This window comes from Macrosteles quadrilineatus, unplaced genomic scaffold (assembly GCF_028750875.1).
Source record: "Macrosteles quadrilineatus isolate MER2022 unplaced genomic scaffold, UCM_ALF_1.0 Scaffold_8__2_contigs__length_117827958, whole genome shotgun sequence".
Classification (NCBI taxonomy): Eukaryota; Metazoa; Arthropoda; class Insecta; order Hemiptera; family Cicadellidae; genus Macrosteles; species Macrosteles quadrilineatus.
The window spans coordinates 110138746-110166622 of NW_026542601.1; the positions used below are offsets into that span (position 1 = coordinate 110138746).

General features: G+C 36.3%; 1 protein-coding gene across 7 annotated transcripts in view; it reads left to right on the plus strand.

Annotated features, from left to right (window-relative positions):
• The window catches only part of LOC129001447 (voltage-dependent L-type calcium channel subunit beta-1), a 234315-nt gene that overhangs the window by 56385 nt on the left and 150053 nt on the right, over window positions 1-27877 (plus strand). For all 7 annotated transcript variants that reach the window (XR_008491461.1, XR_008491462.1, XM_054428725.1 and 4 more), the window contains one exon: window positions 23671-23706. Coding sequence is in view for 4 of the 7 variants with exons in the window: in XM_054428725.1 (XP_054284700.1) it covers window positions 23671-23706 (36 nt within the window). In the remaining 3 variants the exon portion in view is untranslated. The remainder of the gene's footprint in view (window positions 1-23670; window positions 23707-27877) is intronic.

The window sequence follows — 27877 nt, forward strand, 5'->3', positions numbered from 1 at the left end:
ACGCTATTATAGACTAGACGGATATACATACGCTATTATAGGCCTACAGACGCTATGGTATCGCTGGCACCGCGATGGTACAGAAATAGAGACAACTTCAATTTTCTCCGTGTCGCTGACACGGATTAGTCGTGCGTTGTTGACGGAGTTGGAAAAACAACACGGGTCTTGGCTGGTATCGCTGGACTTAAGTAGATTGATTAATCAGGAATGGATCCTATGATTACACCGAGTGTGAAATATTAGGGTGATCAAATAATCAAGGACGGTATCCTATTGTGGTTTTGTATACGGAAATTTGAGTTTGGAATACATAAATGATTGGTCCACCGAAAGAAGCCGTACTGTCTTGAAATAATGAATGGGTACTTTTGTATTATACCGACCACACCGATATATTGAATTCCAAATGAGATTGTAATTAGTTTAAACAATAACATCTTCCTTACCTAACCTAACCTCACCTAACCTAAAACATAGTCCACCCTTAGGTTAGGTTAAGTTAGGTTATAATTATTCAGCGTGGTCGGTATAATACCAAAGTACCAATGAATTAACGAGATCTAAAATAATCCTCCTGCTAGGGCAAACATTCCTATAACTACCTATGTGAAAAGACTAAATAAACCGAAATCACATTTTATTTATTTATTTGCGACCACCCCAAAATCACAAAATTCAGTCACGCTAAAATAAGGTGGATTTATAGTTTAAAGTGGTGTAAGTGCTGTATTCAGAAAATTTGTAAAATTTAAAATTTGTTTACCCACCCTAAAAAACCAAGCAGGATACAAGTAAAATTTAACAGGAAAAACACTTTTCCATCGGATCATTCGATCAGTATGAATTTCATATAGAATTACATCAACTTAAAACATCTACACAATTACAAGTCACTATCACACCCTAAGCAGATCGCCTTCCCTGTAATCCTATCCCTCACTTCCGGCTGGGATGACGGATGGGTTTTTAAGCGCGCACTTGTCCGGAATCATAGGGGAGAGATAGCCTTGACTGCGTCCTTGTGTGGGGAAGGTCCAGGACGAGATGTATTCAGGACGAACAGTACAGAGGGTGCAAGTGTACGTTTGCAGCTAGGGTAGTACATTGTGCAACTGACACCATTGTGGCGACACCTGCAGCAAGGGTGGTTTTGGGGTCGGGGGTGCCAAAGAATGGAGGAATGCCGCGGGACCCTCCCTCCACTCGACGGGTTTAGCGTTTGCAAAGTGTCTGACTCAGCTATTTAACAGGTGGTTCTCTTGTGAAAAGCGTCTTTGTTCTTTTTAGCAGTTGACGTACTTGAGTATATTTTTGCTTTTTGGATTACATCTTGTGTTTGTTGGGGGAAAATTAGACTATTGCAAAACATGAATATTAGTACTCCTTATTGGACTTTTTTATTCTTAAAGCGAAATACGAATATACCGTTTTTAAATTATAGAATTGAATAATTTATGGATATATTGGTTATTTCATTTTTGACACGTAGAGGGGTGAAATTTTAAATCCTGTCTTATAAGTTTTTTTTTTTTTTTTTTTTTTTTTTTTTTTTTTTTTTTTATATAATTTATTACATAATATTTCACGAGTAATCAGATACACCGATGCACGTGCCTTAGGTCTAGCGTTGGTTGCACGTCTTTGACTTTGGATTTTCACACAAAATAAAATCCCGTCCTAAAAAAATTGTGTATATTGTAAAAGTTTTGGTTTCAAAATGCTCTAAGATTTTCAAAAAGTTACCGTATTAATAGCCCAATTTCCAATCACATAGGATAAAAAAAACGTGTACAGTATTGACTGTCTGAGCATTTTAACAGGATATCACAGGCGACGAGTCATAATTGAAGTAATCCTGCACCCAGGATACAATGCAGGTTATTTGCGCTGTACAGTAGAATCGTGTTCGGTAGACACAAGGTGGTTACACTCCAAACTTACAAAATCTCTTGTTATTTTACAGCTAGAGTCATAAAGCGTTACATCACCCGAAAGAAAAGACCTCTTAAGGTTCTAAATCCCAATAAAGAAGCGCGGTAGTAAACGATAGATGACTGCTGATTGGGCACGCTCTTCATTTGGAGGGAATTGCCTTCCGCGCCTCGGGTGTTGTGGCGGGAACGTGGCAACAACTCACGTAATTGTATCAATTAATTCTATGCGTCACTGATCGTCACTTCAATCTGGATAGAGACCCAAACAAATTGATCAAAGTCCTTTGGTCCTTCCTTTTTTTCTTGACGTCTTCTTTGAAATACTTTGAACTTGAGTCTAGTTGTTGTAAAAGTCAAAGGTCTAAGCCAAACTGACATGCAGTATGCAGTATTGTGAAGAATCTGGCTTATATCGTATTTCATCTAATTTCAGGTCATGTATTCTGATATCAAACATGTTCCGATGTCACGCAACAAATATACCTTTCTATGAAATTTTTGCAAACAGATTGCTCTAACTATACTGTACTGTGTAGGAGGAAGAAAAGGAACAATCAATAAACCATCCACAGTGGTTGTAATAAGATAAGCTTGGGTAATACATCTGATCACATCATTTAATAGGTGAGTAGCTGACCATGGACTCTAAAAAATTGATCAGAATCCTCGTGTCCTTCCTTATTTTCTTTCTTGATGTAACCCTTCAAAAGCATTACATTTCGGGGAGTGACTTACTTCTATTATTTCACATCAAGATATTATGCCAATCTGTGTATTCTGCTTCAAACATGTTATGTGCATGTTGTGTGTGTTAAATGCATTTCTGTGGACTTTTTGTGAATAATGATTTTTAAAAAAAATCCCTAAACAACAGTGGAAAATTTAAAAATCAAACGATAAAACAACTGATGCAGATGTAGTACATAATATCAGGAGATGGTTTTGCAACTATCACAAATAATAGTTAATTCATGTTAATTCATGTTAATGATAATTCATGATAATCAATTTCAGCGATTTTGCAAATCCATTTCAACCGAATGGTATTTTATTTTTAAAATTTTCTTCATTCATGACGTTGAAGTCATCGATAGTTTTACATTCTTGTGAAAGTCAATCTACTTGACTTCTTGTATTTTGCTACGTCATTATGAAATTTCAGGTTAGATATTCACTTATAGCACAGGTTCTAATGTTTCACAACTTTCTTACGGACAAATTCTGATTTGAAAGAATGCCTGATATATTTTTATACAGCAGTGTTTGAAGACATCATAATTAGGTTTTACGATCGATTTTTAGCCAACGTTTCATTGAGATTTATTAGGAAAGAGAGGAGATATTGACTTTATTAGTTATTTGGTTGCCGTTATAATTCACTTTAACAATCTGATGACATCTCTTTCATGTCTTCATCCACAACGCTAACAATTGTCTAGCTTTTGGAGAGCGTCTGAAAACATGTACAACCAACTCAATTTTACTTGTTATACCTCTAATTGTGATGAAATTTAAAGCTTGTTCATGAAACAGGTTTTAAAGTTTCGTAACATAACTTACGTTTCCTGTTTGAACGGATTCATTGCATGTGTAGCTTTCCCTGAAGAGAAAAATAAAAGAACATTCAGTTTGTAATAAGAGGGTTGTCCTAATAAGCATTTGTGATGCACTCAGTCCCAGTAAAGTTGTGCAAATACTTCTGCAAACATTAACTTTACAATATAGACTACTCGTACTTTTTCTGAAGACGAGAGGAGTGTGGTCAAGTTGTATCTTCTGTGGCTGTGTTCCTTTTTTCTAAATTCGTTATGAGAAGTGAGAACAATTAATCCATTGGCCACTGTTGTCAAAGGAATTCTTTGAGTGTTGTTGCTCCCTGCCTATACAATTAATCGAACGTTGTTCACTAAAGAACAATAATATTAGATCAAGACTTTTGTGATTTTTGATAACTTGACAAAATCGTCGAATGCTATCAAACACGAGTATAGTGACTCCATCATTACTTGAGCTGTCAAGGAAGTCACTAATGCGTCCTGTAGTCTTGAGACTTTCTACACTATCTGCCCTACAGCTTCAGGGTTGTGACTTTGACATTGACTGCAGTTGGCCTTGACTAGGCGCCTGCAGGCCTGAGTCAATATTAGCCATTCTCAGTTCTTCTCACACCAACCCCTCTCACTTTCAACTGGGCTCTGCCGTACTGCAGGACCAATGCAGGACCATGGACAATATAGCGTATACACTGAAAAAATCAAACCCCTCTAAATGTTTGACTCTCCCTCTGTAAATACTGTTTGGTTAATTTGGTAAATCATCGAAGTGAAAATCGAATCTACAACATTCTTTCAATTTTAGCTTCTATAGGTTTACAGTACCATAAATTCAGTGTTTACAAGAAGTGGAAGTTTAAACCTGCTAAGCTTTCCAATAAGGGTAAACTAATTTTCCTTTCCTCTTACACAAGCGAGTGACCAAGCAAACGTCGTAGTTGTGTCGAATGTCTCGGAAAACTTTTACTCGGATTGTAATGCAGTAGTCGAAGTATTTGAATCTTTTAAATAATAAAAGAAAGATGGTTTAGTAACTAAGAAAGGAAAATGATTCAATGTTCATTGGATTTTATTTGATATTCTATATTACGATTAATTGATTTTTACACTATGTACTTGTCTGCGCGAATGTTCGAATGGCCGATAATAAAGTATGTAATGAGAAACTGTGTTTTTAGATAAGTCTACTACATATTTTGGGTTCTAGACGTTCTACTTCTTCGTCGACGATCTGAAAATAAAAATCCGACTTTGCCACGAAATCGAAACAAAACCTCTACCTCCAACGGAGAGAATTAAGTCATTATTCAGTTTTCGAATACTGCTTAACCTTTGCAACCGTACGAATAAAAGAGACATTAAGGATACAATGGAATATAAAGTATAATAATGGGGAAAGGTGTTGGTGTGGTTGGTGTGCCTCAGGGTTCGGATTTCGGTCCCGTACTATTCCGTGGTCGAAATACGAGTTTGGTGGACCATATTTCGCTGTGAACGTTGCAATTGGCGTCCGCGCAGCACGATCGTACCAGAGACGTGAAAGCAAAGACCTCAGGCTCGACCAGATATTATCCGTCAGTTTTATCGATTATCGAAAATGCACTTCATCCAACCGGATGCAGAGGAAAAGGTGTTTGTCGTTGTCCTTTGTACGAAAGTGCAGTTTGAAAATCCATTGAATTGACAACACACCAGGGGAAAAGTACCTCCAGATAAAATTCAGCAATATTTTACTAGTTAATTGGTGTTTCAGGGTTTAATAAACCAGATTTTATTCGTCAATTTTATCGATTATTGAAAATGTTCTTCGTCCAACCGGATGCATTAAGTTGTTATGGTTTGTACGAGAGCTGTGCTATAGTGCATTTTGGATATCTATTGAATTAAAAACACGAGTTCATGAGAGGAGAAGTATCTCAAGATAAAATTCTACAATATTTTACTAGTAAATTTTTGTTTCAGGCACTTTAAAGCACATTTTACCGGGAGTCTCTTAGAGAATTTTATTTCTACAGCCTTTTTAACCATGTATTCATGGTTAATCTATGTTTGAGGGAAAATATACAAAAATGGCACTGTGGAAAAAGTATGAAAGTTACTGTGGTAAAAAATATGTAGCTGTGGAATAATTCATGTTTGATTTTGTTGTGTTTTTATCAAGGGATTTCACAGGTTAGAAATATAAATCTTACACTACAAAAATAAAACAAAATGAAGCTGTCAAGCTAACCACAATTTGTTTAGTATTTACTTAACTTCACTTCGTACAATTCAAGACTTTTTCAAGATTCAAGGCAAGGGTGTGTTGCTTTAGGGGGTTAGGGTATCTAACTTCAGTGCAGGAGGTACGGGTTTAATATCCATTATATTCACAAACCCCTATTGGGTATGGACCGCGTTTGAACTAAGTTCAACTTCAATTTAAAATACAACCGGCGTAAACACGAGTAAAAAGACTATACAACCACAACTAACTGCAATGTAATTATTGAATTACAACTTATTTACGTTTATAAAAACCCCTTGAACCTAAATAACACTCGATCGAAATGCAACAGCCACTCAAGACTGGGAAATTGTACAAAACATCCCAAACGCTCCATTCTAACCATCTCAGAACAGCTGGCGGTCCACAGCGGCCGTGAAAATGGGCGAATTACTTTTTTAAGTTCATGCTGTGGGGGGAGGCGTGGGAGGGGCTCAACTAGACCAGTGAGTTATAACTCCCAAATTCGGTTCCGAGAATTCCACCCATACGATCTCGCAGCATCTCTGGACCTTTTTGCCTTCTTGAGAAGTTATTTCTGAACCAAAATTACTCACTCTTAATTTCAAGATTTTTTAAATGTGCACCGCACTGTCGGTTTCTTGAGAAGTTATTTGTAACCCAAAACTACGGTTTCGTCGGTTTCATGATCTTACGTTTAAATTTTATCATGTCCGACGGAGACGAGTATTTTTACAGTACAATCCGCTTTTAGGCTATATATTTTTTGTGTTATTGCAGTTTTAAAAAGTTAAATTGTATTAATTTACCCTTTTTGACTGCGTCTTGAGCTAATAACTGTTCAAAGACCTTTTTTGACTGAGTTCATGACCTAGTAGTTTTTATTCACAATATGTACATTTCGCCCGTTTCAAGATGCCACAGAAGCTGACTTAAAAGTACAACTACTAACTTCAGAACGCATTCAAAAATGGTAATTGATATAATCAATTTTTAATGCATCAGGTACACTGTAACTATGCTTATAGAGTTATTGATTTTTTACATCACTTTGCTTTCGAGCACCCCTACTGCACTATCTTGGTGTTATCATGAACCCCCATCACCTTCAAGAGTGAAAACATTCCTGTTCCCTGTAAAAATCCCAGTATTTAAATACCTTATTTTATTCACTCCACAATTACTGTAATGACAAGTAAACCTCCAGACCGCTCCAAGTTTGCAGCAAATGCTTTCTCGAAAAATTCACGGTCAATGGAAGTACCATTCACCTCTTACTCCACTATACCGGATAGATTGTAGTTTTGTTTTTGGAAGAACAAACCTTTAAACTATTTCTGTACAATAGCCGATGTAATGTAGTTACTTTTCTGGAACAGTTCATCTCCCAACCGTTCCATTTCTTCAGCAGTCTTTGTCAATAGCAAATATTGACAGGCATAATTGTGCCAATTGATCTGAGTCAGGTCGTCGGGTATTCCTGAATTGCACCAACTATCCGGGAAGCCACCCGATATGTTCCTTAACTACACCAAGTGCTAGGAGGATTAAACATTATGATCCACCTAGACCAAGTGGCGGCCCTCTCTGATTGTATAATTGACTAGGTTCGGTTAGGTTAGGATAAGTCAGGTTTGGCTAGGATGACACGTGAACACGGACATTCCTTCTGCCGGCAACTCACCCCCAAGATGTATGGAGTAAAAGTTTTACTCCTTACATCTTGACTTGGACCTATCTGGCTAGGGCTTGCTACAACTAAGGAACATTTTCGGGACCTTTTGAGGGCTTGGCGCAATTAAGGAACTCTTTGGCGCAATCAACGCAAATATCACCAGATACACTGAGGGTGATTTGATTCTAAAATTACTGAAACCGAGCCCGCCGAGCGCCGAAACATTACGATCGAAATAGCAACAAAGAGTCAAGTAGGCTGGAAAAAGCCGCCAAAATGTTGGCGACCGAAAGTTGTATAAATCAAAACTGGAGATGCCGCGATGATGTATGGTGTAGGAACCGTGTTTCGGGATATTTTTGACACCAACAACTGCTATAAATCGGTCCAATCGTCACCCCACTTGTTGCCATCATTATTTTTATCACTTTTGAAATCATTACAGCCTCTGTTAACAGGTGTAATGAACGACTCTGGATTTACCCTTTGTTGAAATGTTTTGCCTAGCTTTTTGTTCGCGGGTGAAAATTTATGGTACAGAGATTTTGGATGTTGCATTGTTTTTTTTTAAGTTTATTTAAAACTTGTGATAGATATAATTTATTTACAGATAGTCAGAGAAATATAGGATATGACCTTTACAAAATAGCAAGAAAACGGTTTATGGTTTTTTTTGTATTGTTGGGTGTGCAGAATGACATACTAAAAGTGGCCAAAAATCGGTCTGCGGGAAACCCCCTAAAATCGCGATAAAAAATGGCGGCTTTTCAACATTTAACAAATTTGAAAAAAAGATACCATATGCGTAGGCACATTTTTGGAGATATTGACTTGGGTATTGGACGTGTGATTTTAGGGGGTTTCCCATGGACCGATTTTTGGTAACTTTTAGTATGTCACTCTGCACACCCAACACTACAAAATAAAACCATAAATAATTTTCTTGCAATTTTTTTAATGTTCCCTGTGTCTATTTTATTAGATTGTTTGGACTAAGAACGGTTTTTTAACGAAACATCTAAACATATGAATCTCAGTTCATTTAATTTGATATAGGTAGTGAAATGATTCAATAAACCAAGTTGTATACAAATTTTCATAGCTAAAAAATTGCCTTGCAACAAACATTGTAGTTGCTTCAACAGTTTTTACAGTTTTCTGTTATGCCAATTCAGCTAAATGTCTAGTCGAATGTAAAATCTTGGGGTTTATGTTTTAAACTCTCAATGATGTGATTCTTCTCACAATTTGGAGGTCAAAGGTGCTTTCTATAAGAGTTACTGATAGTCATTTAAAGAGGTTCAAGAACCTGAACTGTATTAGAATATTTTTGTATATATATGCCATAGTGTTAGTAATAACAAATATGGGGAGACCCCTAAACAATATATAGGAAGATGTCACATAAGATGGCGAAATGCATGGGGCAAACTCAAAAACATAGGCACCAACAAGAAAGGTGATCTAATATTGTTTTAAGAGGGGGTTTTCAAAACATTGAAAAATTAATACCATACAGTATTTGTGAAAAGAATTTCAGAATTATCTACGAGTTAGTTGATATTAGTAGAAGAGTGTTGGTTAAAAATAAATATAACAAGGGTACTGCTTTTGCATTGATTAAGATTATTTTAGATTAAAAGTTTAGATCTTTAGTTAGCACTTTTAAACGTAAATAAAAACATTAAAAATATTAAAGCTTGAATTTTGTTATACGAGTTAATATCACAGAATAGAGAGCAGTTTTGTTTTTTGTTTAAGTGATTAATATTCACATTCTTCTATGTTTGGTATTAAAATACTGTATCCTTACAGGGTTAAACTCTACACATGAATAATTAACACTACGAATATTTACTATTATTTCAATCTTGAAATTACAATATACAAAAAATATTAATTTCTTATTTTATGTCACAAAAAATTACACTTACATTCCTTGGACACCAAAACTGTAAATTGAAAGCCACTAAACTAAAGACCAATCGGAACTTAAAACTTTAAGAATTACATGAAAGGCGTGGTCTACACGTACTTTAAAGGCTTCCGCCCATGGTAACCATGGCAACCGTGTGGTAACGGTAGCCATTTTACAGAGTACCTCACTTCTAACATTGATACAAGAAGCCGCACGGCCACAAATTAAATTAATTTAACACGTTTACTTTGTTTTACAAAGTTAATTATGATAATTGGATTTGAAATGTTACGTGCATGCTTCATGTTTTCGGATGTATCCACTGAATTACGGTATTTTTTAAAGTTATTGGTTTGACAAATACTTTAAGAAATAATAAGTAAATATTTTAATGATTTTTTACATACAGTACTGCAGTGAAAAATACCGTTTTCAACACATATGTTGTAGAATCTATGGCTGTTGGTAAAATTTATCCTTAGGGTAAAATTAAAAAAAAAAATAAGGATTTAGTTTGAAGGAAGGAACTAATTCTAAAACATCCCAATAAAAATATTTTGACCTTAATTTGCAAATGAAATGGTTGGCTTTGGTAAAAGAAAATATGATCAATCTTTTCCTCACACTAAGAAGCGATTGTTTTTATGTCATCATAACTAGATCTGATGAAGTACAAACTGCTCTAACAGACGTCAAAATATACTTCTGAGTAAAAGGAAACTACTTTAAAAGTTTGATTCTTAAGGGTAAGGGTTATTTATTGATAATTGATATATTTTTAACACTGTTGCAACATTGTTGCAAATATCTACTTATTATGAATACAGCAGCATTTTACTACCCACTTTATATACCGTTCCTAAGATTCAAACTTTGTAAACAGACATAAGATAGCTTAATTAAAATTAATTTATTTAGTAATATAATTAATTATAGAAAACAGTTAAAAATGTTGTATAAAAATGGCGGGAACTACAAGCCGAAAGTAAATTCACCCAGTCAGGTGCACAAAGCAGCATAAAAACAGGGGTGGTGGCACCCCTGTCCCTCACTGACTTTGCAATGCTCACAAAAAATGGTATTTTTAATGGGTTTGCGTGTAAGCGAGTTTTTATATGAATGTCCGAAAACTATTTGTGGACCCGGATCACATGGCGGGGGTGAAAAATGAGAGTCAGCCCTTGTTAGACGGGGGGAGGGTGGTATGTGATGCTGGCGTCGGCCATTGGATAACTACCACCCCTACAGTGGGAGAACAAAGATAGTAAATGTTTTGATATATTTCGTCAAGATATTTAGTTAGGAAGCCTCCGAATCAGGTTCACCGCCTCTGGAAAAATAAAGGAAATGGTTAAAAATACCCCAAAACACTTTTTAATAGTGTTAAATGTTAGTACAAAAATACTGAACTACAAGGTAAATGTTGTAGCCACAATCTTACAGAGAGTTGGAGAAGGAATAAAAAATATGTGTTGATACATTTCATAAATATATTTTGTTAGAAGCCTCAAAATCTGATTCGGTCCCCAGAACACATCAGTAAAACAAACTGTATTGAAACTACCCCACAACTAATAGAATTGTACTTTACTAGAATTGTAAATTTTTTTTATGTACTGAACCAGGAGTTAATTGTTTGGATGTTTATAGGCTGTATGCTTTGCCATTCCTACAAAAATTGTGGTAGTTAAGTAGCTTTTTAGAGATATTTTGTAAACAAATAAATAATAATGTGTTCCTAAAGAGATTTTGTTACCAAACCTCAGAATATGATCTCTCCTCCCCATAACACAGGGGGAAAAGTGCCCCAATTTCCCCAAAAGAATTAAATTATCCTACAAATCTATATACTTATTTAATACGCAAGAGATTTTGTTACCAAACCTCAGAATATGATCTCTCCTCCCCATAACACAGGGGGAAAAGTACCCCAATTTCCCCAAAAGAATTAAATTATCCTACAAATCTATATCTATATCTATTCTATACTTATTTAATACGCAAGCAGGATTTTTGTGACAATTACTCCTCTGAAACTACTGAACCGATTGACACGTTTTTGGTGTCATTGAAAAGAGCGTAACGTGAAGTTGTGCAGGAAACTTTCTTTTTAGATAAATAATTAGAGAGTGAGGCCCTGGGGCCCTTTAAAGTTTCGTATTTCTCCATAAGATTAACATGGGAAACAAACATTGTTTTGAAACTCCAGCTGTTGTCAGAAATTTAATATTAATTGGTCTCCATGGAAGCATGAGAAAATTCACAATATTTACATTTGCTTTGACATTTAAAAGTAAACAACCAGAACTGTCAAATGACTATTTCGCAATTTCAGACAGCTGATCCAAAAAAAAAAAAAAAATAAAATAAAACAACTATGTGGTAGGCTTATTTAATCTTAAACTTGAGGATAGATTATTTATTATGAATCTATTTCGATTATTATGAAACCGATTTTTCCCGTTGCGAAGCAAAAATTAAAAGTGAGAAGAAGAACATGTTAACTGTAAACAGTAATGTGTAAATAATTATCTATGTTGTATTAAAAATGTGTATAGTTTTGGATGATGGTTTGTGTTTAATGATATAAGTTATTAATTATTGAATTTTTATTTTAAGAATTTGGCATATGAGTATGTCTATGATAAATAACACAATTTTAGAGCTCTGCCAGGTTTTGCCTAACTCTGTTCTGTAGAGTTTAAAGTAGCCTACACCTTATTGTCTACAAATTGGCTAAATAACTTAGGTACGGTACATTATAAAAGCTGACAGCTTTTTTATGTTGACTTAAATTGTAAGCTTACCTTTTCCTGTCCATGAGCAGTTTGATAGTTAAAAAATAACCCTTTATACTGGAATAGGACTGGTATGTAAATTGTGAGTATTTCCATCAGTTAATAATCTTTTAGTCGACTCTTTTAAAATCATCGGAAATTATGGCTGTTATTATTAGTTTTTAAACAAGTCATTTGTTTATAAATAACTCCTGTACTTCTTTGCAATTGCTCGATTTCGAGCAACATGTACACTAGTACTTATTTAATACGCAAGCAGTTTTTTTGTGACAATTACTCCTCCGAAACTACTGAACCGATTGACAAGTTTTTGGTGTAATTGGAAAGAGCTTAACGTGAAGTTGTGCAGGAAACTTTCTTTTTAGGGAAATAATTAGAGAGTGAGGCCCTGGGGACCTTTAAATTTTCGTATTTCTCCATAAGATTAACATGGGAAACAAACATTGTTATGAAACTGCAGCTGTTGTCAGAAATTAAAAGTGAGAAGAAGAACATATGTTAATTGTAAACGGCCGATAAGTTTGCTAATCAAACAGTTTGCTACATACATTTACTTACTTGGTTGAAATGAAATATTTACTATTTGAATTTGGGTTGGCGTAAATATTACAATGGAAAAAAGCGAGAGCCTGGATAAATTGATTAAAAAGAAAACTGAATTAACACTGTGCTGTATTTCTTAGTAATCATTGAAAGAGCCGATTTGCAAACCATGGAAATATAGGAAAGTCATAGAACACCACCAAGGGGAAGAAACAGAAATAATGGTTTATTTTAGAATTATTATATTCGTTATTATGGACAACGTAATGCGGCTATGAGTAAGGCTATCTGTAGAAAAAACTAAAACCAAGATCAGCTTTTGAAAAATGATAAGATATTTACAAGAAATGTTGATTATATCGATCTGTTATGTACATCTTGAGTATTTCCATAATCTTTGAGTAGACTCTTTTAAAGTCATCAGAAAGTATGACTGTTATTTGTTTTAAAATAACGCCTGTAGGCTAATACTTAGCAATTGCTCGAATTCGAGCAACAGGGACACTAGTTTAATTTACTGAACTACGAGTTAAATAGATATTAGGTGTAAATAAACATAGTAATCGTTCTAATACCTACTATAAATGGACCTTTCAATTTTCACCTCTAGCTTTTGATGCCATGACAGTTTGTATGACACAACACATAATATTGATTGCAATAGCCGATCTTTTTAGTTTGGATAGGTTAAAATAGTCGTATTGTACAGAAATCAGTAATTTATATGAGGAAACTTTCTCAATTATACCATACCAATTTTAATCTAATACTAACAATATGGCAATGGTGTGACCATTTACATCGAAAGCCACAGGAAAAACGTACCAAACCCATCAGTGCATCGGGGCTATGTCAGTGCATAGCGCTTCCCAAAGTGAACTAACCAACCGATAGTTTTGTTCCACTTTGTTTACAACTAAACTTCCGTTACCAGTCCGATCTATGAGTAAAGCTATACACGGGACCACCACAAAGAGACATGTTATTAAACATAATCAGTAAAAACATAATGGAAAATGAAATTACTTTTTAATTCTCATCTCAGACCTAACGTCAAACTAATGGTGTAAGTGATAAATGGACCCGAGATAAAATTGCCTTCCATAATGATTTTTGCGGAAAAAGGTGAACTATTAATATTGAGCTAATATTAGGACATTAGTTAACGAGTTTGATAATTTGACTTAGACATTGTCAAGGCAATGGAAAATCCTTAAACTACTGAGGTCTGCTCTAGATAATAACAATAATGACAGGTCGTTAGCTTTGTCATCAACAGAAGTTGAATGTACTTACTGATAGTCAGGTGTGAAAAGTCTTAGTCACATTGAACAGGTGAAGTTCCTAATAATTTGTATCTCAGCTGCAACATCTACGTTCCACACTCATTTCAACGATCTACTTAGACTAAAGATGGCTTCTTCACGAGGAACTACACGATGCACTATGTTTTGGGTGTTAACTATTTTGCTGTTACATGTCCATTTTACTTAGACACTAGGAAAGGGTTGGATATGTCGCTGGTTCTGCTGGTCCACCATCCGAACTTCACTTGTAACTGACGGGCGATAGAGCAGGACCCATTGTGCCCGTGCTAGTGGGTGCGCGTCCGAAGAAGGGTCGCCTCCTTCAGCGTGCATCCCTTGCCAGAATATAGACTGTAGACCACCTGGTTCATATAAGGCATGAATGTCAAAAATGTATTGCTGGTTTGCTGGTCCACCATTCAAACTTTCCTCAGGCTGTAGGCCTCCTGGTTCACACTCGAGGCATATATACTTGGTTCATAAAATAAGGCCTGAATGTTTTCTGGTCCACCATTTTACACTTTACTTAGACTGTAAAGTATCTGGTCGTATCTGATTCTGACACGAGGCATGAATGCCTGGTTCATATGAGGCATGAATGTCAAAAATGTACTGCTGGTTTGCTAGCCCACCATCCAAACTGTACTCAGACTGTAGACCTGTTTCATACACGAGGCATGAATGCCTGGTTCAAATGAGGCATGAATGTCAAAAATGTACTGCTGGTTTGCTAGCCCACCATCCAAACTTAACTCAGACTGTAGAACACCTGGTTAATATACGAGGCACGAATGCCTGGTTCATATAAGACATGAATGTCGAAAGTGTATTGCTCCTTTGCTGATCCACCATCCAAACTTTACTCAGACTGTAGACCACCTGGTTCAAACAGGAGGCATGAATGTCGAAAGTGTATTGCTGGTTCATTTGAGGCATGAATGCCTCGTTCATATAAGGCTTGAATGTTGAAAGTGTATTGCTCCTTTGCTGATCCACCATCCAAACTTTACTCAGACTGTAGACCACTTGGTTCATACACGAGGAATGAATGTCAAACACGTATTGCTGGCTCATTTGAGGCATGAATGCCTCGTTCATATAAGGCTTGAATGTTGAAAGTGTATTGCTCCTTTGCTGATCCACCATCCAAACTTTACTCAGACTGTAGACCACCTGGTTCAAACACGAGGCATGAATGTCGAAAGTATATTGCTGGTTCATATGAGGCATGAATGCCTCGTTCATATAAGGTATGAATGTTAAAAGTGTACTGCTCCTTTACTGGTCCACCATCCAAACATTACTCAGACTGTAGACCACCTGGTTCATACACGAGGCATGAATGTCAAAAACGTATTGCTGGTTCATATGAGGCATGAATGCCTCGTTCATATAAGACATGAATGTTAAAAGTGTGCTCCTTTGCTGATCCACCATCCAAACTTTACTCAGACTGTAGACCACCTGGTTCATACACGAGGCATGAATGTCAAAAACGTATTGCTGGTTCATATGAGGCATGAATGCCTCGTTCATATAAGACATGAATGTTAAAAGTGTGCTCCTTTGCTGATCCACCATCCAAACTTTACTCAGACAGTAGACCACCTGGTTCATACACGAGGCATGAATGCCCACAATCTGTTGCGATCTCACTGTCAGTGGAACTAGTTTTTGTTATTGCAACTATTAGGTTTCACCTGCTCCGGCTCCTACCCGTTCCTCGGTCTTCTCTGTAGTTTACTGACTACAGTACTCGGTGTATTAGCTTACAAGGTGGTTATCCAGGAGTCATATTCGCCTGGTGTAACAGTGAAGACCTGTTTTGGCTTATACCAGCAGGAGGGGAATCGAAATCACGATTTCTACTTTAGCTTGTGTCTCTCATAGCTCGCTTCTCAACAAAACAAACTTGTGATTATCTTAATATTCAGTATTTTTACTAGAGAGTCTGACATAGGGATGGTGAAGGAAATATGAGTAAGGCTAAACAAAAGTAGTCTTGGGATGGTGTAGTGTTGCTAGCTAGGATAAGGAAGATGAAGTCCTATGGCATTTTGATCTTTTGATCGTGTGCTCCCGCTATCTCCGCGTCCCGCCACCTCCGAACCCAAATCTGTCCCGCCACCTCCGAATTCTTGAGTGACCCTTATAATCCCGTCACTGCCTGCGTTGGTAGTTGTCATTGCATCCACGGCTGCGAAGCCCCGTGGATGGGTGATTTAATGCAAATTTAACCCGTGGCGTGGTTTAGGTTAGGTTAGGATGGGTTAGGTTACGTTAGGTTAGGTTAGGACGGAAAGTCTTAACGCAGGTAGTAACCGAGGATTATAGGGGTCACTCTGAAATTCGGAGGTGGCGGGACGCGGAGATAGCGGGAGGTAACCATTTTGATAGTTCACGCTTTAAACAACGGAGCGTGATTATTCAATTTTGTCGACACTAGTCCCAAGTAGCTCGAATTCGACTAACGACCGTCTACTCCTGGTACACTGTTGTTCGCTGTTTACTTCCTCGGTAGGAGAAAGCTGTGTTTTCCTGCAGACTACGATACGCATTAGACTAATGACTATTTATCGTTTTATTGTATTATTTGCCGCGGAAGGCCGGCGGACTCGCGACACACATTACGTCCTGTCCCTTATCTTCAGATTACTCTCGTTTCCTCCATGTGTTTTAATGTCACAAACAACTTTTCTTCTTGTGCATGAATTTCCATAGTGTACCATATAGTAAAAATGAAATATTTATGCCGTGATTATGTCGAAATGTTGTGGTTCAAAATGTGAACAAAACTATCTCAATTGTCAGTGTTTTAATTTTTGTACATAATCTATTGAGGATTTTGTGACTTTGAAATAAAAATCTTTACATACTTGTAAAATATACCTTCATAAGGTTTTTTTCTTGGATTTTTTCATAAGGTGTTTTTTGTGGATGTGACGAAAATATATCCTAAGCGTTGTATTTACCCAAATACATACCTACATGTATCTGGGAAGGTACGTACCTATATATCCAAAAGCTAGGAGAGGTACTTTTGGTTTCATGTTTTCTTCTAATTTCCAAAATAATGTTTTTGTAGCCACGAAGCGAAATGATCAGTTCATCAGTTCTAGCCTTTTCTTAGTACTCAAGCCAATTACTAGGCACCTTAAAACGCATTTTCAGCTTCTCTTGATTATTTTTTTATATTTCTTTCAGTATTCTGTGACTACAATTTAAAAATTAACCCTGTTTGGGTACAGTTAACTTCTTACTATTATATATAGCAAATCAACATACATGCTAAATGAAGTCTAGGACAATAAGGTGGGACACATAATATGAAAAAAAAACTAACAAGTGAGCCAAGGTTTAAACACTTTCAACACATTAAAAAACATAATTACGTTATGAAGGTTGGGAAAAAAGAACGAAAGGGGGGGGAACAGTGGTTTGTGTACACTATCATTCTGCGCTAATTTCACACAAATTATTTATAAAATCAGAGATGAAAAGAGCGACTGTAAACAATGTTATTTTACAAAACAATACGAACATAAACGTAAAACACGTTTACGTTTGTTGAAGAACAACCGTTGTTAAAGTTTGCCGTAACTATTGGCATAAACTAACTATTGGTCTATAAAACAACTAAGAACATGTAAACATATTTATGCGTTTTAAACCACTTGTCTTAAAGACATACATTTTCTAACCCAAGAGACCTTTTGACGACCTAACTTTAGGTCATAAATGAACGAAACTTTAACGATTTTACAGTTGAAACAAGATTACATACAGTTAACTTTTCTATTTGTGACGGTTTGGTAAAAGGTTTTGTTTTGAGTGGGCCACCTCCTCGTGTTTTATAGGGGTAGCGGATTTTTATCCCCCTGGAATTTTACCCCCTGGGCAAACGTGACGTCACAAACCAGGGGGTAAAATTCCGGCCGCGAACTTTTGAGTTTCGCGACATCAGCTCGATGGATTAAACGCGGAATTAAACATATATTTTCACGGTTGTGAGTTTAATCAGAACACATCAAATTAAAAAACCTAGAATGTACGGCCCGGAATTTTACCCCCCGGAATTTTACCCCCGGAATTTTACCCCCCGGAATTTTACCCCCGGAATTTTACCCCCCGGAATTTTACCTCGGAATTTTACCCCCTGGCCAGATATAAATTAGTGTGAATGATTAATTATCGTCATTCAGTTTTAAGTTAATGGTAAACATTTTATTATTAAGAAGCCTATCTTAATTTATATGTAACATTAACTAATCGCACAGGGTTTTAATATTAATTTTGAGATTCGAGTGTCATTGAAGCCAACTGTTGGTTAATATGATCAAAATAAAACAGCGAATTCTGTTTACACAGTTGAGATTACAAAATAAATAAATAAAGATAAGCTACTAAATAATGAAATGTTTACAATTAATTAAAAACAGAAGTTAAGAAAATCAATCATTCAATTTCTAAAATCAGCCAGGGGGTAAAATTCCGGGGGGTAAAATTCCGGGGGGTAAAATTCCGGGGGTAAAATTCCGGGGGGTAAAATTCCGGCCCGTACATCTTCAGTTGCCTAAACGCTAGTTATATGGACAGGGGGTAAAATTCCGGTTTTTGTCGCTAATCTAATTAATCACGCTCTGACTATTTTCATTAGACTTCCAAATCCGCGGGGGTAAAATTCCGGCCGCGAACAAACTTTTGGCCACTCAGGTTACTACGTCATAGTGACGTCAGCTTTGCCCAGGGGGTAAAATTCCAGGGGGATAAAATTCCGGCGACCCGTTTTATATTTATTTATTACAAATATATACAAAACGAATCATGCAAAAATAAATAGAATTGTTTAATGTTGTCATGTAATAGAGTGTATGCTTAGAAAATATTGCCACCTAGCCTTATTCATCTCACACTTCGGATTTTCTGAACCAGTAAATTACGTACCTCGTATAAGCTGAATGTCCAAACCGAAAAGTTTAACAAGAAGAAATGTTTTTAAGATAAAATCTATCTAAAATAAAAGTTATAAAACAATTCGCACATTTAGTTCCTTTTATTTTATAAAAAAAATTTGAATCTCAACGTAGGGCTAAAATTTACTTGACCATAATGCAACGAGATTTTAAGAAACGTTTTAAAAATGTGATTTATGTAAGTAGAAACATTTTACTGAACATATATTGCCGAATATCGTTGGTAAATAGATATTTAATAAACAAAAAAATTTAATAATACTTATGTTAAGAGTAATGGAAACAATTAAAAATTTATTATTTCCCTAAATTTAAAAGTTACAACTGAATCACGATCATAAATTGGAAAATTATAAGAAAAAGCATGTTTTTCCTTTATAAATGTATTCATTATTTTATCGCTTCAATCGATATATACCGTATGATCGATTTAATTATACATCGATTGGTAGGAGCGGCACGTGCATTGCATGCTCAGTTCGATAAATCGAAGCTAGGAATAAACTGGTGCATGATAAAAGGCACGCGCTACCACTATTTATACGCTATGATACACCGCTCTGCCTGTGCTACTGGTACAGCTGATTTATAAAACAGCTGATTTACCGCTGACTGGCATCAAACAGCTGATTTATGCTGAGTCTGCGTGAGCTCCCGTGCTCTGGGGTTTGTCTGATTAATTGACTCCCGAAGAGGTTAAGTCTGTGAAGGAATTTGGCTGGAAGAATTACTGCGAGTTGACAATATAATAGTTTACTTTACCATAAATATACGTAAATGCATGTGTGGACTCCTCGTATAACCGAAAATAAATTTTTTTAATACAGATGTTTTCATATTTTTCTTTAAAAGGAGAATGTTTAAGAGGATTTCAAAGTGAAAATGTATCACGTATCCTTGGCATTGAGTTGTTCTTTGCCCACTTACAGTAAGTAGTAGCTTTTTAATCGTTATGAAAAGCGGCAAATAGTAAATAAATCTAAACAATATACAACCTCTTGTGTCCTTTAATATGACTTCCAACGGCTGCATCCCTTTTGTTCCTCGGTTGAGGGCTAATTTCTTCACATCAATTTTGTTCCGGGGGTCAGCAGTTAGATTTCGGGACCAGCCGAAACACCGCTTCGAAATATCTCTTGTTCCGCGAGAGAGGGGGCTGTACTCTCCCTCCCCTAAATCCTCTCCTTCGCCGTCCTCCTAATTATTTCTTTCATGTGGGCTTTAAAACCCGTTAAATTATCATTTCTCTTTACAAATATATGAATATTTTAAATTTAACCTAACCTAACCTAACCTATGAAAGAAAGAATTAGGAGGAGAGTGAAAGAGAGGATTTGGGTGAGGGAGAGCACAGCCCCTCTCTCGTGGAAAAAGAGAGATGTCCGTGGAACAAAAGCGATGTTTTGGCCGGCCTCGACATCTACCTGAACCTGATAACCCCCAGAACAAAAGTTAAGTGAAGAAATTAGCCTTCAATCGTGGAACAAAAGCGTCACACGCTTTCCAACCGTACCTCCTCAAATGTCACTGGCATTCTTGAGCTAAATGAAGTAAATTGAAGAAAGCATCACGCACTATCTAATGTATTAGTTGAACAAGAAAGAAGCATCAGGCAGTCGATGAATCATCTTCACAACAGCATCAATCAGCCGGGGTAAATGTTGTTGGAAGGTTGGTAGCCGTGCCAAGGTGGTAGAGGCTCGCGATGGCCTCAGACGTAGATTAATCTACGGCCATTCAGTAGGAGCTGGTAGATGCATCATCGCCCATGGCGAGCCACGAGTTCGCGCCATACTCTAATTTTTCTACTCCCATCTTTATAATAATCTATATTACCTGCTGCCATTTTGCATGCCGGTCCCCAGGCGGTTCACCCGTTTTCGTGGACCTCTCCGTGAAGACCTTCGTACAGTGGAACGCGGATGCGACAGTTTGGAAAGTGCTGAATCTTTAGAAATTAGGAATAGTCCAGGAGCTAAGGGGGTTTGAGCATGCATGAAAGTAGTACTGTATATATATTATTAGTAGTATTAGTAGTATATATTATTGCTGATTATTGTAAAATGGACTGTGGTGATCAAAATTACGTATGTCGCCTATTTCAAAAGTGGTCGATAAGGTGGGGGGAAGGGGCAAACATGGCGGGGGGCACTATGCGTTAAAACGCTGATATCTCAAAAATAATAAAAGATATAATATCGGTTTAAACGTCGTTGTAATCCTAAAAATGTGGACTACAATAATGGTTATTGGGTCCGAGGTCGTATCTCTAATAATAAACAAGTTATTGTATAAAATATGAAAAAAATGGACTATTTGTGTAGTTTTTTGACCGAAAGTAGGATTAATTTGTGTGATTAATTAATTTGTGAGTGTCACAACGAAGTAATATCAAATATCTTTACTGATAGTTGTAAAACGGACTGTGGTGAAAAAATACGCATGTCGCCTCCTTTTCAGGTGGTCGAGAACTTGGGGAGAGGAGGGAAAATATGGTGAAACGCGCCATGCGAATCGACTATATCTCGATAACGGTACGAGATGGGACATCGGTCAAAACCTCGTTTTAATCCAAAAAATATTGCAAATAGGAAAGGTTACCAGGTACAAAGTTGTATCTTAAGTAACAAAAAATTTATAACAAAAATATGTTTCACAAAATCCACATTACAGTATTGTCACCCCAATCATGAGACCTCTATTTTTCAACATTCGGAGGGCAACGCACCTTGTGCAGATTCAGAGGAAAACTGAGATGGCAATGTCTTCATAACGCTCAACTTGATTTAGAGACGCCCCCTGGTTATTTATGCAGCCATTCGACGCACTCTATTTGCCCATGTATCTTGACTGACAACCCACAGAACATGTAACTATTCTTCATTTGTAACATTGCAGCATGCCACACCGATCAAAATGAACATCCAAAAATGTTTATCTAATTCTACATCTACTTATCAAGATCTGTATGATCTTCAACCGGCATCCCCGTTGAGGACTGGGTCTATTCTAATTTGCAGCATCGATACATATATCTCTGCCCGTAAACTCCACAAATGTTGGTATACGTACTTGAGGAGATGTTAGGATGATTATATCCAAGTTAAGTATATACAATGTATAGCTCTACAATTTGGAGACACATTAGGATGTACTGAACATTGTTATGTTTGAAGGCTAATGTTGAACAAATACTTTGTTGAATGTTTCAAATACTTAGCGCATTTGTTTTGCACAGTTGAATTTGTAGTTTTTCTTAGAGAATAATCTGTAAAATTACATTTCAGTTGGGGAAAACACTGTCCTCACATTGGTATTCTCAATGCTTAAAGAAGAGCGCCATGTCACTTACAATCTGGTGGCAGTTTGAGCGCCAGTTGTGGGACGACCGCAGAATTTACGTCCCAATTGGCAAAGTGGGAACAGTCCCAAAAACCTCGACCAATTAGATTCAAACCCGCCCGACCAGGTCCTACAATGCGCGTACTGAGGAGTCGCTCCGCCACATTTCGACGACATTGTACGGTTTTTTGCCGCGGTCGACTCTCAAAAGGATGGAAGGATTACGTTTTTACCTCGGAGGTACGGTCGGATTTCATTCCCAAGGTGAACCGCTCACCCGCTTTATGTCTTCTCGAAATCGGACAAAAACGTCATTGTTTAATAAGTCGTAGAGTCGGTACGTAAGTCGTCCCGTTTGAGCGGAGCCAACAAAACCAAAATCGGAGGCTGAGAAATAGAACAATGGCGGAAATTCGGGCTCATGAATCTTGCAGCATACACCTTCTGGGAATTCGCTGTCGAAGAGGCCGGCACAATGCTTCTGTGGCTCGTTAGGCTATTTTATGGAAATACACGATCACCGTACAATGATAGGTGAATAACTCGGCCGGCGACGGTGGTCCGAGCGTCAGCGACCCTCTGGTTTATGGCATCTCCGATGTCTCAGCCGGGCTTATCTCGGACAGACTTATGGAAACCGAAACTGCTTTGTCCGAAAGTTCACGCATGCTAAGTGGATATACGACAGCGTTGTCAGGACGTTAAACTATTGTAATAGCAACCGCTGATAAGAGTTCCTTCCTCTGATAGGAGTTCCTTCACATTTGCCCTGGACTGTTCTCAACTAAAAACAAATATGTTCCCGAGTACTTTTTTTCACAATGGCATGAAGTGATAGAACCATGTCACCATGTTACTGATGGTGGCATATGAAATAAAGTTGAGGACATTCAATATAGGTATTATTATTAGTTGAGATGTGGACCCCACCTCCAAACTTGAGTGAAGGATAGGTGTAGAATGAAGTGAGATGTAAAGTTTTGTTACTGACTTGACCAGCGGTTTCATTCCGGATCATTAGAAAAGAGCAACGATCAAAGACAGCCTGGTCCAGTTTCAAACCATAAAAAAGCTAGATACTTTTATCAGGATTGAACCTACTAGGCTACCTACAACCTCTCAGCTACCTAGCATTCCTATAAACATACCTATATTCCTACATTATCATGAGATAAAAATATTCTTGTTCACGAAAAATTGCCAAATTAAGCATTATGTACTCTTTAGATTACAACTTGTGACTTGCAATTGAAGCTAACACAGTATTTTCCTCGTATCACAGATTAAAGACTAGACTAGGTATTTTTAAATACTTAATGTCTACTCCTCAATCTGTACCCATAAATACAGTAAATACCTTTCTATAAGTAGATTTAAAAGTTTGTATTTTGTTTCAGGAGTCATCACCGACTTTGACGCTCATATCGTCAAAGGTAAGTACGATATTGGTGTATCTCCGTAAAGGGAGAAAAATATTAGCTTATATTGCGTGACTGTTATCAATTATCAGTTTGACATTAATTGGCCATAAAATCTGAAAATGATCGATTACCATCTTCGCTGAATCATAATTCCTGAAAGAGGAGACTCCAGTTCTTGCAACTGAGCTATCTCCGCGGTTCAATGAACAGTTTATCGAGTACCGAAATTTCTGACCAGTCGATCAAACCGCAGGCGATCGCTCGATTTCGATATGATTGCCCGCACATCTAATGGTACATCGCGCTCCTGAACGATCGTCTGCGGTTACAGCTGTATCGAGAGCAAAGTTCATCAGCTGTGATTGCTTCACTTGAAATCATCATCTGGACCGGCAATTGCGATGGAGCGGGTTTTGAAACAATCTTTGTGTTTTGGAAATAAGAATGTTTTGAGCGTGTTTCGCTTGTATCTGTTTTATTACTTCTAGGTCTGCTTCAGAGTGACAATGCGGAGATGTGATTTTTTAGTTGATGTGCCAAACATGTACACTAAAGTAAAAATCTTTTGCGGTGGTATATAGATAGGGTACAGCAATATCACCACTGAAATGTATAACAATTTTAATAAACCTAATTTTAAAATATTGCAATTTTTTTGATGCTATTAAAAATTTACTTCTAAGATTCCCAGCTTAACTCTGAAGGTCTTGTCAAAGCATCAAGTCGGTACGGTAATATTTATATGACACAGTTTGGTACAGGAGCAATTTCTGTGAAATGTCAGCTGATTTGGTCCATCAGGCTAGATAATAAGACATACATCTCGTTTCCAAGACAGTTTAGATTTTATATTAAGTTTTGTTTACAATTAAAGCCGGTTTGTTTCACTACACATATAGTAAAACATTTTGAAACCCATAAACACAAAGTAATGGGCGAATTTTGCAAAAGAAAGCGAAAAAGATTTAAAGAGATAAAATCTCCAATTTATTTATTTTTATTTTTAAGAATAAGTTAAATCATTCCGACTACTAAATGGATACATTTTTAGAATCGAAAGCAAAAATGGTTTCAGGAAAAAGATTTTCAATTGTATTTTCCTAGGTTAATGAATAATTATTGGGATAAAGGAAAAATTACAGATTTGTACATTAAATAAAATGTTGCGTACGCACTTTCTATTCAATTGCAAAAAATGCGAGCTTTTACAGTAAAAATGCCTGTATGCCAGTATACGCTCCAAACAAGTGATTTATAATTTGGAATAACGAACCGATGGGAAAAAATAAATGGTAAAGTTTGTAATTTTCGTGATTCAATCATAGATAAAAGGAGTAGACATTGTAGACATGTTGTCTACTCCTTTCATCTATGATTCAATCATTGTTCTGGTTTAGAACCGTTTCTGTAACCAGGCGGGAACACTCTCTCAATTTATTTGTTTTTAAACATCAACAAAATCTAAGGAGTTTAGTCAGTATAAAAATTCCACCGGCGTAGACAACGAAAAAGTATTGAAACCTCTCAAAATTTATCGATAACCATTGTACTGTACATGCAAAACTCTTCGTACAGTGTTTATACAGTATTACAGAAAATACTCGTAGCTTCGATTCATTTCAACGTGTATTTTGATTCTGAAAACTGAATGTAAAAAATTGAATTTTGAAAACACGAGAAACTCAACTGAAACCTGCATTAGTATTTTCACTGCATCTTTGTAAATGAAACATTATAAAGCACATATCTTACATAACAGATAGCCATTGAGCTGCAAATGTGCAATTGCTCTTATCAATTATCGTTAAAGCTTATGATCAATGCTGTAATTGACACTTATTGTACCACTATCGGACTATCGCTCGGTTATGGGTATGTTTATGTACGTTATGTACTCTATCCGGTACGTATGATATATTGCGCATGGCGCAATCTTCCTGAGGTTTGCAATTTATGGAGCGCTTACGATAGCTTGATTAGTGCTATCATATTTATGTGAAAAGTACTAAGGAGTATACACTTTTATTGTAACGAGTAACGATTTAAACAATTATATTAGTTTAATTTCGATAGCGAAATTGATTCAATGAGTATTATTTTTAAAATGTATTTAAAGTGGTTAATGTTTGATTTAACGAACATTGTTTGCATTCAATGAAAGAATGTAGGCATCTAAGATGTGTATAGCATCTACGTCAATTTCCTACACCTTCGTATTAGATACACAAATATTTGTCAACACTTTTCGCATCAGGCTAAATCAAAGGTTTTTGTTTAAACAATGGTATTCGTTTAATTTTGATGGAAAGATATAGATTTATTTGCTGATTAGTAAGTTTCGAAAAGTTTCAATCTAGAAAGCCGAAACCCCACCGGACTGAGGCTGTTTTAAAACCCTGTACTCTTCTGCCTGCATAAATATCTGCTGATTGTCTAAAAACTTATGTAAACAACAATAATTGCATGTAAAAAAATATTTTTGCAATTTATTTTACCTTGTATACGTATTTTCTTTAAAATCCTTTTTTATTACATAGATCCGAGAACCTATAAATACTTCGTTCACTAAATCAAAGTTTTAATAAGTGTACCAAGGAATGTAGTTAGGGCGTCACCAAACTGCCAAAAAAGTTTAGATATTTAACCTGAAAGAATAAACAAATAACGTCAGATTTGAAACACACGGAAGTCAAATCGGTCTATAGCCTTAAGCTGAGTAATACTAATGGCCTATCCAAATAATTACTATTTAAACAGGATAATCGTCCGGAAATCCATATGTTTACGAAACAAAGTTAATTTATAATGATTGATCCGCATGTGACACAAGTTATTTGAAGTTATGTGAAAAGTTATTTTTAAACAAAAATTACATTATTATTCTGTTCGTTTAACTCAACTTGTTTAAAAATAAAATTCTTTTCGAGTAAACCCAAAACAACATGACAGCCTTCCATTCTGTCTCCTAAAACATAATCTTTTTCTTAATCCCAAATTTTCCCACAAATTTTAAAAACTCCACCTCACATACCCTGAAATGTTATTTTAAAACAAAATTACATTATTCGTTTGTTTGTTTTTTTCTCACAAAAATGTATTATTTACAGTCAAAGTTTGACGTCACGTAACATATCTAGACAAATGCCTTTCCAAATACCGAAAGAGTCAAAAGTAATATCGACTAATGTTGCACAGAGCGAGCAAGAGGCTATCAGGACTGGGACAGTAAGGACATATTTTATCAGACTTGGGACATTTGTCAGTCCAATCTCAGTCCCGATTACCCAGCGCCCCCCTTCCGCCCCCAAAGTCGCTTCCGCGGACTTTTTTAATATCAATAACATCGCAAGTGAGTTTCGAGAAGCGATAAGTTCTCTCGTTGCTACCGAAGAGAAACTTGGGACGATCTTTGGTTGATGTATTGGCAAGGGTCCACGTGTTCCTCATAGACGTTGTGGATTGACAAGTGTAACTGTTCATACGTAGCAGTTTTCATATCCCTGATGATTCTGTTGGAAAATATGAATGCAAATTTAGTACGGGTGCGGGGGGTTTAAGAATGTATGTGTGTTGGTACTCATTCTTTGTCGATACAATTGAATGTAGTAGAAGTAAAATAGGTATCGTGGAAACGTAATATTGCAGAGTGAAAATTACTTTCGCAACTACATTAGTTAGAGGTTGTTTAAAAATGTCTTGAAGTGCATTTTAACCGTGTTTTGAAGAATTGCTTTCCTCGTAAGCTTTTTTTTTTCAAATCATGTTCTTAGTATAAAATATTAAGTTCCAATCCAAGTATAGGATATTGATAAGAAGTCTTTCTAAAAGAAACCCCTTCTAAGGTTGAGATGTACGTTTTGTTACAGATAATACATTTGGAAATGGAAAATACCCCCACCGCAGCAAACTTGCAGACTAAGCGAATTTCAACTTGTCTGGTTACATATTTATTAAAATATTTCCATAAATAAGACATATTTATTCCCAATTTAAAGAACATTAGATTTAATGAGTGCTTAGGTTTGCTGCTACGGGGAAGGTAATCAGTGTTTTTTGACTAAACGTCAATAGCATAGGAAGAAATAAATACATTTACCAAATTTTATCAAAATATATCCATAAACAAGTAAACTGCAACAGTTTTCATTTTCTCCATAAGAATAACATGGGAATTTTAAATTTG